Genomic DNA, 18,642 nt, shown 5'->3' with positions numbered 1-18,642 from the left:
CTGCTGAAAATTCATTGCCTAAAAACATGTATGTGAATCTTGTTAGGTAACAAGAGTAAGAAAATGCTACCAAAAAGTCAACTAATCTCTTCCAGGAAATTACAATCTCTTAAATCATGGGCCAGCGAGTTCCTTGCCTTACTTAAACCAAAAATAATTGCTTGTTCACAAAACAGCTTTTTATAGGAAATATGTTAACTGTGAACAAAAGTTTTAGTTACAGGATAAAAAACAAAAGTAAAAACAGCCAGAACCACCACCATAAGGATTTCTAAACAGTCAGAGATTTCTTTTTACCACTTCAGTGATCTTGAATGGCACCAGAAACACTTTTCACAGTTTTGAACCAGCCTTTGTAGTAACTGGGGAACAGGTACAAATGATAACTCATTTTCATAACACACATTTTTGTCTATTTTATTTTTCTGTGGGTAGGCACTGGGGCAGTGGGGTTAGCTACACTATTTTACCCTGCTGTTTGTGCTACTGATACCACAACAAACTAATGGAACCTGTGCTACCTTGAACAATCATCACAACCTTTAAAATGACAAAAACAAATCATTTTAGAGACCCCAACCAACCCTCAAACTACTCCCAAGAAGTTGTTTCTTTGCATTATTTCCATGGAAGGATTTCCACAAATACCTGGGTCATTATATGTGAGCTTACAATACTATCATAAAGATTGCCTAGTATTTCCCAGCAACATATTTTCAAGATTTTGTAACTTTGCTACAATTAGGCACTGACTACAGCTTTGCCATGTCCATTCTGCCACACTAGTTCCACCTGCCTGGAACCGTAAGGTTTCCACTAAAGGTGCATAGCTATTTCTTAAAATAAAGCTACAGGAAAATGGATTTTAAGGTGAAAATGTATTGGCAAATCTCTCTTTGGAAAGCTCGAGTTTGTTCCACAATTAATTTAATAGGGGTAATTAAACTGCCTGGACACCTGCACAAAAACCCACCGAGATTTGACCAATATATAAATTCTTCAGAAATTCAAAACAAGTGTTACAGAAACACATATATTTCGGCAGCTACTTAACAACTAAACCACTCTCCAATGAATTTGCCAAGGTCCTTTCTGAAGCTCCCCAAGATGACCAGGACTATACACCAACCCCCAATACAGCAGTGCAGGTGAGATCTTCACAGCTCTTACAGTGCTATATTTGTGGTACAAGTGCAAGTGCAAACAGAGCACAACAACATTTTCCAGGCCAGAGTACCTAATAAAGTACACCATTCTGCATCATGGTAAGATGTAAGATTTCATCTTCCATCTCAGGCTTTTATCCCTTCTCTGTGCTAGACCTTTGCTTTTGCAGCAGAGGGAACAGGAGCACACATTCTGGAAAAGATGGTCCACAGACTCCTCATCTCACCAGTCAGAGGGCACATACTGCTGTAAGAAGCTGAAGATATGTGATGGCAACAACTTGGGAGCACAGCCTCATGATTGATGCAGCACTGATGAATTCAATCTCTGCTGCAGACTTGATCTGTGGTCTAGCCATGTCACTGGAGAACTGCAGAGACATGACTTTTGTATGTTCTTTGTCTCACAGGCCCCTGATATCATTTGCTAGAATGTTAGAAAACTTCAGCTGCAATAGCAGCTGCACTTCAGGATGTATTGGAACATCAAAATCTTATGGGTCTGAATCTGGTCCTTCAAAACCATTATCATGCCTCGGATATTGCATTCAGAGCCTTAATTTCAATCCAGAAATCAAAAAGAAAGTTATTAGTGCAGGATTGGCAAGATGATTTCTCACTTTCTATTTCAAGCGCTAGAACTCTGCAACTTTGAATATGTTCTTACAGTACTTTCTGATGCAATTATCTACTAATATAATGCAAGTACAGATATTTAATGCTCATGTTACTGTAGCAATGGTATCCTGGCACTGTGCAAAGCTGTTTCCATGAATGAAGAGTGGGTTTTCAATAGGAGCCACGGGTACAACCAGCTTCCTTAAGGACTGTGGTGATCATGAGGCATGACTACACTAACAAACAATGAAGTGCATAAAACCTAATTAAAACCTGAAGCTCATCTGGTGGGATTTCCCTTGCATTATGATTCAAAACATCTCTTTTAACTTGAATAGCTACAGAATGACTAAATGTATATAAACTACACCTAATTCTGGTCCACACACCTAAAATGGTATTGAAAAGCATTATGCTGGCAGTTTTCCAAACACTTCATTTTCTTGTTTAGTAGACTATGGAAGTCATGAGATCATAATACACTCATAAAATAGCACAAAGGAACACTGCAGTATTCCATTAGTAGAGGAGGTAACAAAGATTAACCTGCTACTAAAGAAAATGAAAACATTTAGCCCCAACACACAGGTAATTATTACCTCCAGTACTAACATAAATCCCTTATCAAGACAGGAGAAAGCACCAAAATGTTTATTCATCAGTTTAGAAAGTTCTAATGAGAAGTTTTTGGGGTTAGAGCTGAACTAACAAAACACTTGGCTTGAAAACTGTTAGGAAAAGCACATAGGATACACGGTGCACTTCTACAACTTAAAACCATGGTTTCTAACAAGAAATTTTGGATGCCAGACAGCATTATTATGCTTTTAAAAATTTGTTTCACATATCTCCATTAGCTAGGCCAAAAGCTTTTATGTGACAGTTAGTTAGAGGTTAGGCCCATTACTATCATCTTTTCATATGCTTTCCAAGATCCCTGCAATAGCCAAGGGAGAGCTTAAGGGGAAAAATAAGTATGAACCACCACATTTTTTTCTGTTAGGAATCTTCTGGCCATTTTGAAACATCAGGTTTTCATACTGAATTCAAAAAAGCCAGTTTCAAGCTCTGCAAATATTAAAACAAAAAAATCCCATGAAATAATTTCTGGGAAACTTAACACTACTTACAAGTTCACTGAACTTACGAGTTTTGAGAAATATTCTCTTCTACCCATCAATAAAATTTCTCAAAGTGTGAAGTTAGCATTTAACTAACTTAAGTTAGTTTTGGCTGGGACAGAAATCATTTTCTTATCAGTATGGGGCAGTATTTTGGATTTGTGCGGTAAACAGAGCTGATAATTCCAGGATGTTTGAGTTACTGCTGAGCAGTGACTGCACAGAGTCCAGGCCTTTTCTGCTCCCCCTCCCACCCACCCTGGGGAGCCTAGGGTGCACAAGAAGGTGGGAAGGGACACAGCTGGGACAGCTGGCGCTGCTGACCAGGGGACAATGCTCCACACGGCCTCATGGTCTGCAGCCCCGGGCTGGGGGAGCCTGGCTGGGCACTGCGGCCTGGGGACTGCCTGGGCAGCACTCAGCTGCTGCTGCTGAGCGATTGCTTTCATTTGCAGCCTTTCTTCTTGGATTTGATTCCTCTCTTAAATATTAATTTTCTATATTATTATTATTATCACCATCATCATTAAAGAGATACGAACATATCTCAACCCACAAGTTTTCTCAGTTTTACACTTCTGATTTTCTACCCATAGCCTGGTAGGGGCAAGTGAGTGAGCAGCCATGTGCTGTTTAGTTGCCAGCTGAGGTTAAACCACAAGCATGGTGAAAGTCTGAATTACAGTGAAATTTCAGCGATAAGAGTCTCCAGAAGCCTTAATTTGTTCCTCTTCTCAAACCATTCTAATTTAAATTTATAAATTAACTGTCAGTCTGGTAGTCTAGGCTTTTAAAATTCTGTTTCAAAAATCTTAGAAGAAAATGTTGCTTAAATATAGTATTGCTGGACTTTGATTAATGTTATTAATTTGATGCAATTCAAACTAATTGCAAATGACCTTGAAAACTGGATTATTACTTGAAAATTAGCAACTGCCTAATATTGACATGTTGGAAATGTGACATTAATTGTCTCAAGTTGCATGTAATTTATACACAAAAAAAGAGATCATAATACTACAAAAATGCTGAAAAACTACTTGTTCCATAAACAGGTAACATGCCCTGTGCAAAATTGGGCTTGCATCACCATTTTTAAAGTGTTTTGCTATTCTTCAGCCTTGCAAGAATAAGACAACTGAGGAAGGTGACAAAGCTTTACTGACTTTTCAGTGGGAAGCCCAAGTGAACTGCCCTGCAGAGACTGAGTAGCTCACAGACGTTGCTGGAGCCCAGCTAAGCAGCAGCTGTGCCTGCAGAGAATCCAAGGCTGCAGTCTATCCAATGCCTGCTCCCCCAGCCAAGAGCGTGGCAGGCAGCTCTGGAAGGGGAGGATGTAGCACATCTCCCCACAACACAGTGCCACCGCAGAAAACTCAGACCTGCTACTCATCTTGGTGATAACCTGCTTGCTTGTATAATCAGCAGCAGAGTTTTAAAAATGACCTTACTAAACCTGAAAAAACATTTCTCATCATACAAATATTAAAACCTGAAAATCTGCCAGATTAATTTAAAGAATTTGGACGTTAGTAACATTTCACAGTGACTGCTAACTTGAAAGCTGCAAGATAATTTTTTTAACAAGTATAAATATTTGTACATATGATCTGCATTTAAGATTTAAATTCGTAGTCAAATATGAAACACTGTGTATCATCTAGTTCTGGAAAAGGTTCAAGAAGGCAAGTAAGAATAGACTCATCAGCTTTCAGACCAAACCAAAGTAATTCTAATTTTTAAACCAATAGGATTTAATCACTTCCATAAAAATAGTTTCAATAGTAACAATTTCCTTATTCACGAGCTATACACAACTTGAAAAAGCACAAATTATTATCAGCTTCCTTTTCAGCTCTTTGATTAGGTTGGCATTTAGAAGGAAACACAGAAAGGGATTTAAATTGGCATTCTACCAATGAACAGAGAATCACAGTATTTTATCTTACAAAGTTAATCACACCTCTCCCAGTCTGAGCTACTTGTACAAAACAAGCACTCTGGGAAAAAATTTCATACCAAGCACCAAATGATTGTGCTCCCTTCTTGGGAGCATATGTGGAATCCCAAATAAGAATTAAAAGCAGGATTCCATCAAGATATCACGATTTGCATATAATGTTTTCTAAACTTAAATACCAAGACCTACTGACCAAAGCATTAATGCAAAAATTAATTTACTATCTTTAATTACCAACCTCTTTTCTGTTCTATGTTACTGACTTCATTTCAAGTCAGTCTGACTGAAATCCTAATTTGGCAGTAAGGTATTACACCACAGTGCATTTTCAGTACTGTTAGAAAAAGCTCACCAAACTTTACACCCAACATAAATACCAAGGAAACCTTCTGCAGATTAGGCTAATTTCAGGAGAAGCAGAACCAAATTTCTTGAAAATAAATTATTTCTTTCTAGAGAAACTGTGTAAAGTAAATTTTTTAAGAAAAATAACCCTGGAAATTAAGATAACACCCAATCTACAACATTGGTATTATAGGAAAAAGCCATTTCCAAACACATTAACTCAACTTAGTAAAGTTCCTCGGACCAATACACTTCCTGTATGAAATATCCAAAATTTAAATACTGTCTGATATTATTAAATACCTTCTGATATTATTTCTTCCATAAAGATTTGGGAAGCATCCTACATAGAGATGCAGGCTCAAAAAACCTGAAACAAGCCACACAAAAAATCCCCCCAGACAAACTAGATTTTCAATTTTACAGCAGTATTTAAAAAAAACCATCACAGATTTCTTTTGGTTGTTCAAGCTAAACCTATGAAATTTTGCAGATACATCTTCATTAAGTGTTGGGGTACTGCTAATTTAGTGCTCTATTTTAAATAACTAGCTGTATTGTATAAAGGTCAAAGACAATCTGACCTAGCTCTCAATCTGCATAAATGTCACCTTTTCAGGAGGAAAAAATTTAAAATGCTATGACTCTTTCCACAAAAACTACTTTACAGAAGCTGTCTGACAAAATGAATTTTCCACATTCATGAAATGCAAAATATGCTGTCTTTTGCATCAGGCTCTCAAACAGCTGAACACATGTGAGCTGGCACTAGCCTGTGAGGAAGCACATACACATACAGAGCATAGAGATATAGCACACAGGCATACACAGGGTAATTCATAACATTTCCTGGGGGAAAAAATTCATTTACTTGTCCACATAATGATTAACATGGAGCATCTAGCAGAAGAAATCAAACTTCCAGTTTATTTTTGAAACAGATCCATGAGACAACTGAAGCAATCTAATAGCACAGCCCTATCAAAAGAAAATCCTCTCCACCTCTTTCTTTGTACTTGGCTGGGATTCCTCTGACCCAATCAGAGGCAATTCAGCCCATTAAGCCAGTATAAAATTATTCCCTTATTTTGCTGGTTCAAATAGATCCAATCCATCCACTTATTTCCTACCTTACACAGCCCCTACTTTCAAATGTTTTTCTACCTAACACAGTATTCTTTATTTTAATTTATATTATTGCATGGAGATCAAGAAACCCTAGTAGCCAAAATGTATTGGCCAACTAAGACATAAATATTCAGTAAACAGACAGAAAAACCAGAATCGGCTGCATCATTGCTTTTAATTTCTCTTTTAATCCATCAGTGGCTAGTAAATCTCCGTTTTTATATATCATTCATTCTCAGCCCATTCTGGCAGTAACATTCTCTCATCAATGTGGTGATTGAAGCTGGGTTCCTGATTATAGTAGCTTAGTTTACTGCTGCTCAGAAAAACTGCAAACAATGGCATGAGTTCTGCAGCCATACACAAATTGAAACATTAATTTTGGCTTCTGTTCATGTCACTGCAAAGTACATTTTATTAAGAAAAGCTAGGAGCAAACTATTTTTATCATCTATGCTGTTGTCATTAGATGTCAGTATTACAGCCACAGAAAAAGTAAAAAGATGATGAGTACTGTTTCCCACCATCCATTTCATATTTCTTAACATAATATTCTCATTTTACCATTAGCAATTTTTCTGTGCTTTTCACTTATGCAGAATGACTCCCTCTCCAAACAATAATCTGGCTGAGAATGCATTTAAACCTGCTCTGGTATGTAAAATGCTCATACTAACACTGGTGTAGAATCACATGATGAGACCCAATCCCAGAATGAGTATGAGAAGAAATGCATCCTTCTGTTTTAAATTCTTCTCACTCACGAGATGTCAGCTCAGAGTTTTGCTTGCTATGAAATATCAAAGGCAAAAGAAGAAAGTCTCACTTGTGAAATGTGGTTGATTGAAGATTCCATGCGCCGGAGCTGGGATGCCTGGATATCCAGCATTTGGAGAACATTGTTGGCCAAGGTGTTGATCAGATAGGCTACGCTTGCTAAGGACTGCGTTGTGTAGGCTTTGGTTTCTTCCAGGGCTCGCTGCTTATCTGCTGACTGAAAAACACAAAGAAAAGGGTTATTTAGTATGAAATCTTTCACACAAAGATTCTTGGAATGAACTCTTTTTGCCTCTCTTTACAGACAACAAATTATACAAGTCAAACTAATTCTAAATAAGAGTTACTATTTTTCCACAGAAGATACTACCTTGGTATTTAAAGGGTTTCTACACTTTCTAAGAAGAATTAAGCTCCTTTTCTTCTTGAAATATACTTGGATTTTTCTTGAGAAAAGTTCAACTTCTCATTCAGTATTTTAGCAATTTACTTGAAAAGCATCTGAGACACCTATCCTAGATTTTATACAGTTTAGAATTCTACTGTTTCATTTTTCTAAATCTGGTACTTCATTTATAACTCCTAACAGTCTACAAGGAGCTGCAAAATACCATATTCCTCATCTCTCCTAATCACTTAATCCTCAATCTCCTAATCATTGTTGTTACAAAGTCATTCACAGAGACTGAGCTGTAATTATTCCCGTAAGATGGTAGCTGAATACAAAGTGAGAAGAATAATTTTTAAAAAGAGAAAGTCCATGCTTTCTTCTTAAACATGTTTTGTACTTTTTCACATTGTGAATACTTTTCTATGAAAAATTAATATGATCCACTTTTCTAGTAGTAGAGCACCTAAAAGTATTTAGGCTATCAACAGACAAGATATCCATTAGAAATTTAAAAACATACATACATTTCAAACAGCATTAAAAACAATAAGCTAAGAATCTAATTGCTAGGGTTCTGTGTTTCTCCTTGAAAAATAGTTAAGATCACTAAGATGTGATCCAGTACAAAGAATACAGATTAAAGTGCTGGTAAAACATAAAACTAAGATGCTAAGAAACTTTCCAGTTTTCAAGGCTTCAGTATACAGTGAACTTCACTTTCACCTGATCTTTAGCCATCTCACAGGCTGATGGTGCTGTTTCTAAAGCAACGGTTGATAAATGCTCTCTACTCCCACCTGTCATTATTACACTGTATTTCATTATTTCCTTGGCTTTTTATATTATCCACATAGGTTGGGTATCAACATCCAAGAAATGTGCTGTAATTAAAGAGGGAATATAAAGTCATTTCACATCTTTCAGCACAAACTGAATCTAGCATCCATTGTATTACATGGACTTTGAGAAGCACAGAAAGTAAGTGTACTGTATTTCAGGAAAACAATTCCTAGAGCTCACTATGTTTCCCAAGACCTTGTAGTAAGATTCTTAAAAGAAGATTGCTAGCTTTCATGGGGAAAAAAGTTCCAGACACGTAAACACAGACACAAGACTTCAATGAAATGCTCAGATTAAAGACACTGCATACTTTTTCTTTCCTGGCAACTTCCTGTGTCCATAAACAACACTGGTATCGTAGCTGGCCAGTTCGCAGGCTGCACTGGTACCAATTCCTCATCTGCTGGGAAGGAGCAGAGCAGCAGCTGCTCCTTCCAGTTCATCCAAGAGCTGCCTTGGTGGGACAGGAAGGAGGAGTGCTGCAGGAGTGAGCATTCTCACCGTGTTTCTCTCCCATGCAGAAGACAAAACTAGACCAACAGAAGAAGGAACTGAAAATTTTAGGAGCCTCTCAGGGCACAGTATGAGGATATTGTCCAACAGAGCACAATTATAAATGCTGCCTTATATTTAACAATAAAGAAGTTAGAAAAATGCTATCTCCAGATCTCATGTAAGAATTCATGACTTTTAACCAGCTGAATAGTACATCTTGTACATAAAAGAGCCTGAAACTCAGCTTAAGGACTCCCAAATGAAGATACATCAAGCTCTTCACCTCTATTCTCACATTGCTGGCTTGTAAATACACTTTCCTCCCCTCTCCCTGCTCATACACCCAGCTCAGCCTGCACACTCCCCTGCAGCAGCCACGCTCCACAGCCATTCAAACCATTTTTCAATGGCAATAACAAAAATGACCAGAAGCTCATCTGTTTGGCTCTACAGCTGCTGCCATTCTATTTATAGAAGCAGAAAATGCTGATTTCCATTAGTACACTGTATATCCAGAGGAGCTGAGCATAATCCAGCAAACAGTGTTTTTTCATTAATAGGCTACATGTTTGAGAACAAAAGGAAATCTACCTGTAATTTTAAATATTATGAGCCTCTGCTATGGTTTTTCTGCTTAAAGAAGCACAAATATGAATTCGTGTTCAGATCTAGTCCTTCCAGGGATGTAACCTACTAGCTAAATTCAAGTCACCCCCAGTTCCAACCAACAAGGAACTGACTTCTCAAACGCAAAATGCATTAGAGATCTCATAAAATAATACTCTAAACTACTTTGGAACTGTTATTAGCATAAAAACCCATTTAATTGATGCATCTAATTAATGTATTTAGCTGATCACAACTGTTTTTTGCAGAACCCGAAAATCTGAGGCAAACTCCACTCACATCTGGCACAGCAAAACTGAAGTGTGAACTTTCTTCCTGTGAAGAATCTGTTCAAATTAAAATGACTATTTGAACCTACTACTGTCAATCTATCTCAAAAGAACAAAAAATAATTAGTGACAGCATTTTAAAACAATCATATTTACCCTGAAAACTTTCAGGAGACGAAAACTTCAATGACTCACAGCAATAGTAAAAACTCTAGAACACTTACAGTAAAATCTTAAGTTCCCCTGTGGAAATATGAATATAAATGTCAGTTAAATTTCAACGTGAAATGATAAGTTGTGTTTAGCATGAAATCCATCTTTTAATTTGATAAGTAGATTTCCAGAGACAGTATCTTTATCATATGCTCCTATGCAACAAGATCCCTATTTAAACTCCACACGGACACCAAATTACATTGCTTGCAAATGCTGCCATGCTCACTGAGTATGTAACTATGCAAATAAAGGGATTTCTGCTCACAAGATAATGGTTTCAAGTTATCAGTAAACAAAATTCAAACATAATCCTCAGCAGTCTAAGTTCTGATACTCCTGATCTTCCTAACACCAAAATACCAGTCAGTATGCTTCACATCATACTGTGAGGCAGACAAAAAGTTATCTCAACATCCATACCTACCAAAATTCTCTAGTGAAAGAAAAAAATATCAAACTGATAAGACTCTACAGTAATTTCTGTAACCTATGGAATACTGTTTCCTTGAAGAATATCAAAAACAAGAGAAACATGTTCTATGTTCTTCACAACAAAAAACCTTGTTCCTGTGGATACTTAAACATATTAACCAGAGTCCTCAAAGCCCTTCAGTTCTCAGAAACATTGTGTTCAGCATGATCAAGCACTGATAGCAAATGTTTTCAGCGCCCTGACCTAAATTAAATGCCATGAACCAGACCTTTGAGTATCTCTCCATTTCAGTTTTTAAGTATCTTTAGCATTTACACACGTAAAATTATGCATACCTATGAAAAAATACAGGCTCATAACATCTATCCACACACAACTCTTAGGAAAGCAATCCTTCCAGTCATTAGATCAGTTTGATCTGTATTTTTAAATGGATAATAATTTTAAGAAATCAAAGCTATTGTTTGACAGACAAGTCTTCTGAAACACTGCCAGCATAGGGATCCTCTCATTCCTAGACCTGACATACCCACTCCATTGTCTATGCAGGGCCACATGGCAGACTAGGTACCTGACCTAGTTATAACTAACTTTAGAAACAAATGATTGTTTTAAACTCCAGTCACTTCCATTATCTTCCCTGACATGCAAAATTGCAAACACTACCCTAGTAAAACTACACAGATGCCACAAAGAAAAAGCAAAGCAACTCAGTGAATTATGGTCTGAGCAACTGTCATGGTATTACGGAGACTCAGGATCCACTTCCATCAGCAGTACCTGTTACAGGAGATGTCCCCAACACTGAGTGCACACTCCATCTGCTGTAGTGAATTAGACCAGGAGGCACATCCCAAATGAAAATCATCTGATCCATAAACCAAATTATAAGTTTTGCCTCATCCAAACCACTGCATAGCCAGAGAAACACAAGGAAAGATACAATCAAGAATAAAGAGGGAAGAACTATCCAGAGTTGCTGAGCTTGCTAGAAAAGGAACAAGCGCTGGAACATCACTGCAGTCTTTCCAGCCCTCCACTATCTATAGTTCTTCTTCACCCGAACTGCACAGTGTCCCATGTTTCCCTTAATATTTTTCCATTAACTGTGTTAAGAATGCTGCTGTGTCTCCACCCCAAACTTGCAACTTTGACTTCTCACACAATGTTAAAATACTTGAGTATCACAGCTGGATCATCTTCACAGCCTTAAACAGAAATGTTTAGATCATGTCTTCTGTGCCCATGTTATGGAATTTCCAGGCAACTGCTTAGTATTTCTTCTGTTTATTATTTTTCTCCACACAATGCACACATCAGGTGTTCATGTGAGTCACAAGGCAGCATTCTTTTCTCCTGCTCTCAGCAGTAAGAGCACCATTTTGACTCACCACAGAGAGCTCATCTGATGCTCCTGCCAGCCACACATGGACTGGGGACAATGTCAGCTCCTACAGGGAGCTGCTCCCCCCGCTGCAGCAGGAAGTGTTTCCCCCTGCACCTGGACACAGCAGCAGCTATGGCTCTGACCAGCTCTCCCCTGGAGCGTTTTCCATTTGTGGGAAGCAGCCAGTACTGAAACAGTTATTTTGTCTCCACCAGAAAACAAAACAAGCATCAGCTACACGGAAATGCTTCACAGGATGAATCCAGCCTGAGAGCTACAGCACAGACTACAGTGACTGTACAAACTGGGGCTTTTAGATAGCAGGAGATCAAAGTCACTCAAGTCAGCTACAAATGCACAGACTTCACAGGCAGTCAGAAAAGCCATGTCTTACATACACAAGGCAATAGTGTGTGCTTGCTTTCAGACACTGGAGAATTATTAACAGTTTCCACTTCCATAAGCCAGTCCAACAACAGACACTAAATCTAACAGCTCACCTGAAAATACTGCTGATTTTTTATTAGATTGTATAAACCAAATTGCTAGCATTAGAAATTATGTGGAATTCAACCTGCAGTAAATGTAAATATGACTACCTTTCATGTCGGGATGCAGAGCCCAGGCATCACTTTTTCTTCCTAGTCTGGAAGTTCCATTTACACTGCACAATTACACTACCAGATCTGAATAAGAAATAGCCTGGACTGCTGACTCTATAAAATATCTATAAAATATTTTAATTCAGGAATTAAATGTCGCAAAGTTTATTCTCCTGCCTAAGAAAACACCACATTTTATACAATAGAAAATAGATGACAAAGAAGAAACAAATATTGAATGGGGCAGATGAGAAAATAAAACATGCAGTAAGGTATCCAAAAGAAGAAAACTATTTGGTTGTATGATTAGCAAAAGGAATTCCTACATCTATATAGAGCATAAAATGCAGGGCTAGAAAGAAACAAAGAATTTAAGGCATTCTCCCACCCGAAGAGTGCTCAGCCACATCCTAGTGATAACGTCTGTTATGTCCCTGTTAAGAAGAACATGAATAATTTTGTACAGAAAAGCAGCTACTAATGGAAAAATTCTACAAAGAAAAAAAAATTATGGGAGGCAATGTGAATCCTACAGTAAAATTTACAAAACATCAATCCAACTAGGTAAAACTAGATAAAAGAAAAAATGGCACCAAATGCTCAAAATGCTACCAAATTAAAATGAAAGATTTCAAAGATAGCAACACATTAAAAAAGAAAAATACATTTCCTATGAACTGGAAAGAGCTCATAAAGACAGGTCTGAAAGTGCTGCATGAAAGGAAACATTTAAAGCTACTGGCATTTTAGTTGGCTATTGTAGCTCCGTTTCTTTCCTGCTACAATAAAAAAAATTCTTTATCCAATAGTCATCAACTTGGAAATTCACAGTTTTGCAGTTAGGCTAACAAGACTTATACAAATTCTACTGGATGAGCCAAAAAGTCTGGACCTATGTGTTGAGAAAGAAACAGTGTTTCTTATTACAGAACACTGACACAAGTTGTTGACTTTAATATCAATATGACTACAACAAAAAATTCTTCCAAGATTAATACTTAATGTTGAATTGGGGGTGAAAAAAGGGGTGAAAAAATAGAGCTTTTCATTCCTGAGGCTACTGTCATTCACATCTTTTAGCACACATAGAGCTCTGAATGGCAAAAAAAATTTCAATTCATACTCAAATCAACTCTTCAAGGCATTTGTGCAAGGGATTTATGCAGTAGTATTTAGGCATAAAAGTGGAAGCTGAGGTTGAAGAGTGGGACACCAGACTAACTACACAAAGAAGTATATCCAGAATGCACTAATCAGTTCCCCAATATATAGAGCATCTCTTGCTATTGTTCAAAACAGTAGCATTTAGTGAAACTCATATATGTGATGAAAAAGTAATGGTAAAATTTTAAAAATAAGACAGAAGATTTGTTTCATTTAATCGATGTAACAGTTGTTTCTTTTGATTACCGTTAACACAAACCCAAGCTGGCATTTATCTTATGACCAGCCAGCAAAACCCCTCAGGTTTCTGCTGAGGTCGCATTAACTTCAAGAAGCCTCAAGAACAAAAGCTGCATGCTAGATTTCAACAAGCTTCCATTATTCAGTACAAAATGTGCCCAACTGTGATACTGACAAAGCACACTTCAGTTTTCCTGTGAAAAATAGATTGAGCTCTTATATCATCCTTTTAATTGTTGCAGAATTCCTTGAAGTTACTGAAAGCCTCATACATAATTAAGTATTTTACACACTTTTATTCAACTGCACAGATGGCATTTGCTCAGCCCATCCAAGTGCTTTCTGAGGTCCTTCCGTGAACTACAAAAAATGATTGAGAAGAAAACTGAGCATCATTAATCCAATAATTAAGTCAAAATCATGCCAAAAACTTACATAACTGTCAGTGAAAAATACAGTAGTTTTCTGTTTTAACAAACTGGCTCATTAAATACTTGCTAAAGAATATCCCTGACTCCTTTTTCACTGCCGGAACTGCTCATTCCCAGGACAGAAAACATGTACCCACCAATTCCTATGGAGCTGGTCTCTAACACACAGGAGAAACAGGCACAAAGAAGCAGAAGCAATCACTGACATGTCAGAGCAGAAGGAAATAAGCTCTTCCACAGTTTCAGAAAAAACAAAGGGCCATAGAGCTCTAAGGCACTTATTTCTGTGGCACCAGAAAAACCCCAGATTTCCCTTTTGGATGAAGAACAATCCACGTGTTCTATCAGTACACAGAAAAACTCAGTCTACCTGTTCTTTAATATAACCAAAATTGCACAGTACCTGGAGTTGGGAGTAGAATTTTTTTGTTCCAGTCAATTTTATAGCATCATCTCTCTACTGTTCATCTCCATGTGCAAAGATCTGTCTCTATGTAATAGCTTATTCATGATTATATAATGAATATATATATAATTATTTGTTATTATTTTAGAAAGACAAAAGGCTGGCTTCATCACTTGATTACCCTACTCAAATGCATACACTTTCCTTTTAAAATTAAGAAGAGCTCATAGTCATTGCCCATTTACATGTACACTGCACCCTAAATGTTATGAATTAATCAAAGGTAAGGCAACATAAGCAAACAACATTTTGGACACAAATGGGAAACACTTCTCCCCACACACCCTGCCACAAAACTTTTAAGTTCTGACAGCTTTCCATTGTTCTGCATTCAACAGAAAACACGAGCAGCAAAGCACACTGAGACCATGAACATGGGAAGCAACAAGATCATTGAGAGTAGTAACTTGGCCTACAAATTAGTAGCAATGGTAGGTCTAGAGTTTGGAGATGGAATATTTTTATTTCACAATAATTTTAGCATGACCTTACCTGAACATTAACTATAATTAATCTGCTTGAAAACTCTTTGTCACATCTGTGAAGAAAGGAGCAGAGCATCTCAAGCCTCCTAGTGACACAACTCTTTTTTTTATTAATGAACTGCTCTCAGGAGTGACAAGACACAGTGTAGGAATCAGCACTAAATGAAACGCCAGTTGTGGGTGGACCATCCAGGCAAAGACAGAGGACAGTCAGGCACCCAAACCACCCCATTTTATCAGTATCTGTCAAGCTGAAAGGTAAGTAACTTTCTCCTCAACTGTATCCAAAGGCTCTACTCAACATCTACATGCAAGTATCAACTTGCTGCTAACACAAAGTGCATTTAAAATTTAAACACCTTTAAGTGGGAACATACTGAAGTAAACTCTTCTCTTTACAGATGATAATGGGATTAGGACTATTCTCACAGCACTGTGAATTCTGTATGTGCTACATTTAGTAAAACACATCATCTTTTGATCAGAGATCACACAGTAATCAACAAAGCTGCGTGAGGAACAGTGGCATTTAGGCCAAACCAAATCATTATAGAATATACTGGGTTTAGAGTTAAGAATGCATCAAATCACCACCAGATTTTATAATTCAAACAACATTCAAAGAGCAAGTAATAAATGTGGTATTTAAAAAAGCATTTTCCAAATACAAGGTTACTTGCATTCATCTTATTACACTAATATTAATATCATATAAAGTTATTCCCATTTTAACAAGTTATTTATAATTACAATTTATCTTTATTTATCTGCATACTAATAACAAGTATGCTACCTAAAGAATATACTCTTACCATTCATTCTCCAGTAAAGCCTTTGACATCAAGTTATTCTGCTTTCCAAACTATTAAAAACCTGTAATGAATCACTAAATGTCACTAGAATTTCTTGATTACAAGTGCAACTGCCTAACTTTTAACTTGTCTTAAACTCAGTATCAATAATCTGCTGCAGTCTGTACAAGGTCATTTGCATTAAATTGCAGTCTTTTGTTTTCACTGCCGTAAATTTATTTGATGTTTTCAGTTCTGTGCTGAGCCTCAAAATGTAGGTTGCTTAACAGCTAAGAAAGCTACCTTTCAAAGAAACAGACACAGAACCTAACCTCCTAAAATGAAAAGTTGCCTTTTAAAATACATACTGCATTCAAGGCCACCAGTGAGGGTAAAACCAGCTCACTGGATTGAGATCTATGACAGCAATATCAGTCTACTCTACCCAAGAGAAAAACACAGCAAAGGGAGCTGTGGACAAGCACAGCTTCTCTGACATCTAATGATCTGCACCACTGTTTCCATACTGCCTGCATCACTGCAACAAATCTGTCATCTGTTTCCCTTAACCATCACCAGAATCAAACTTTGCATTTATTTCCATACATTCACAAACACAGCAGACCAGTTTTCACACACAAATATCCTGCTCTCATCAGACCTTGCAAGTTCCTATTCCTTGAGAACAGAGCCAAAGTCCTGTTTATGCAAAAATAATAGGGCATGATGTATTCACACAAACCTACTAGACAAGGTTATAAAAAACTTTTCAAGGCAGCAGCACCACAGTTTAAAATGATGCATCACAAATTGTGTCACAAGAACAGCATGCTAGCATCCAAAGGCAATTACATCTAAAATACAGTTAATACGTAGTTGTGTTACTAGTTACTCATCACTGCTGCACAGCATTAGACTTTGCTCCTGCTCCAGAGGAAGCAGCAGTGGGGGAATCCACTCCCCTGCTCATTCTGGGAAACCAGGGGAGATTTCAGCCCTCTCTGGTAGCTCTTCTGCAATAACACAGCTGAGAGAAGTGGGTCGTTTTCCAGTTCCTGCAACAACATAATTATTGTTGGAGTTCCAGAGACAAGGCCAATTTTGGCTTTAATAGCAACACAGTATCAACACATTTGTGGCCATAAGAGGCTAGTCCAATACAAATGCACTGAATTAAGAACCTCAGAAACAGCAAAGACCCACAGGCTTAACTCTATTATCTCATATACCTACTGTTCTACAATTCTTCATTCATCAAGGATGCTTTAGTATGCAGAGTTTTCACTGAGTTTATGAGTCAAAATCATTGATAAACTCAAATTTAATTTTACAGTTACTCAATAAAAATAAAGCAAGTGGTAGCATTTGCAAAAATTACTTCATATGCAAAGTGGCTTTCACAAGTAAAAACTACAGTCATATAGTAATTACATTCTGCTGTACAAAAAATGCTTTTGCACAAATTGCTTTCTCCACTATCAAGATTAGATTAACAGACTTTTATCTCTGTCTCTCAAAATCTGACAAAATCTATCATTTCTAAGAAAGGATATCTACTTCAGCTTTACAAAATATTATCTAGTCACAGGGGTTTATGTAACAACTGAGTTATTTCCCAATTTTGCCCGTTTCTTTCTTCCACTATAAATGCTCAATTCAATTCATTACATAGCAGTGATTGAGGTCAACGAATGGCTTTGATTTAGAATCACAAACAGAGTGATCTGTGGCAGCAGAAGCAGATTCTGCTTCCAAGTGTCCACTGCCAGGCATCACAAGCTCATAGCAAGGAAGGCTAAGTAGGACACACAGCCACATCCTCCACCATCACAGCTCACACCCTAACGTTCCCCTCCAAACAGTCAGGGAGATGCAGGACACCTGTAAGTGCCAGGGTGTAACTGCAGCACAGCCGGGAAGATGCACACCCTATTGGGCCAGCAGCTCCCGAGGGAGGCTGGCAGGTGTGCAGATAACACCCACACCAGTTACCACAGCAACACGGAGCTCCGCGGCACCGTCCCACTTCCTCAGGCATTCGAAAACACTGAGGAGCTCAAGGAATGCAAGCTGCTGGAAAGCCTTTCCTCCTGTCCACGGCAAAGGCAGCCCTGTTAGCCTCAGAATTCTTCCACATCACCACCCTAACTAATACAAGTCTTTCAATTGCTATTCACTTTCTCTACCTCCTCACATGAGCAAGCCCCAAAATTTTATCACACTGGAAGGAATACTTTAATTTGACTACCTTTGGTATGGCTAAAAAAAGCTTGAAGAGAAGTAAAGAGGCAACATGAGTATGCCTTCCAAAGACAGCAGATAGATGGTTTAAACTAATGGGGGGCAGGAATTTGCATAGTCACTCTTCCTTTTCTAGGAAATAAAGACACTTGGATTACACAGATTCCTTCACAATGATCAGTGAACCTTAAATTTGAAATTATTCTTACTTGGCGCTTTTAAAAGCTGCTACCAATTCAGACATAATGAAAGAAAGGAACTGTCTTCAGATCCATGCCCACAATCTGACAAGAACAGAAAAAAAATATTTTATATGAAATGTACAGATCAAAATAAGAAACTGTCACACAACAGCTGCAATATACAATATCCCTCTAGGAGGCAAAAGAGCCACTGGCAGCATACCCTGAAACCTAGAGATTTATGCTAAAGTAGCAGAACCTGGGTGG

At 37.7% G+C, this 18,642-nt stretch overlaps 1 protein-coding gene across 5 annotated transcripts in view; it reads right to left on the bottom strand.

Annotated features, from left to right (window-relative positions):
* ABI2 (abl interactor 2) overlaps positions 1 to 12,806 on the bottom strand; it is a 44,535-nt gene extending 31,729 nt beyond the window's left edge. For 4 of the 5 annotated variants that reach the window (XM_031059030.1, XM_031059008.1, XM_031059014.1 and 1 more), the window contains exons 1-2: positions 8,657 to 8,761; positions 7,165 to 7,332 (exon numbers count right to left, since the gene is read on the bottom strand). In XM_031059030.1, the coding sequence (XP_030914890.1) occupies positions 7,165 to 7,332; positions 8,657 to 8,746 (258 nt within the window). In that variant the 5' untranslated portion in view covers positions 8,747 to 8,761. Of the gene's footprint in view, positions 1 to 7,164; positions 7,333 to 8,656; positions 8,762 to 12,763 lie in introns of those variants that run through there. The other variant, XM_031059023.1, reaches the window with a different exon arrangement.
* Positions 12,807 to 18,642: the final 5,836 nt, after the last annotated feature.

Source organism: Geospiza fortis, unplaced genomic scaffold (genome assembly GCF_000277835.1).
Source record: "Geospiza fortis unplaced genomic scaffold, GeoFor_1.0 scaffold112, whole genome shotgun sequence".
NCBI lineage: Eukaryota > Metazoa > Chordata > Aves > Passeriformes > Thraupidae > Geospiza > Geospiza fortis.
Note: the sequence above shows the minus strand (reverse complement) of the source record. Positions and strands in the feature narration are given on the sequence as shown.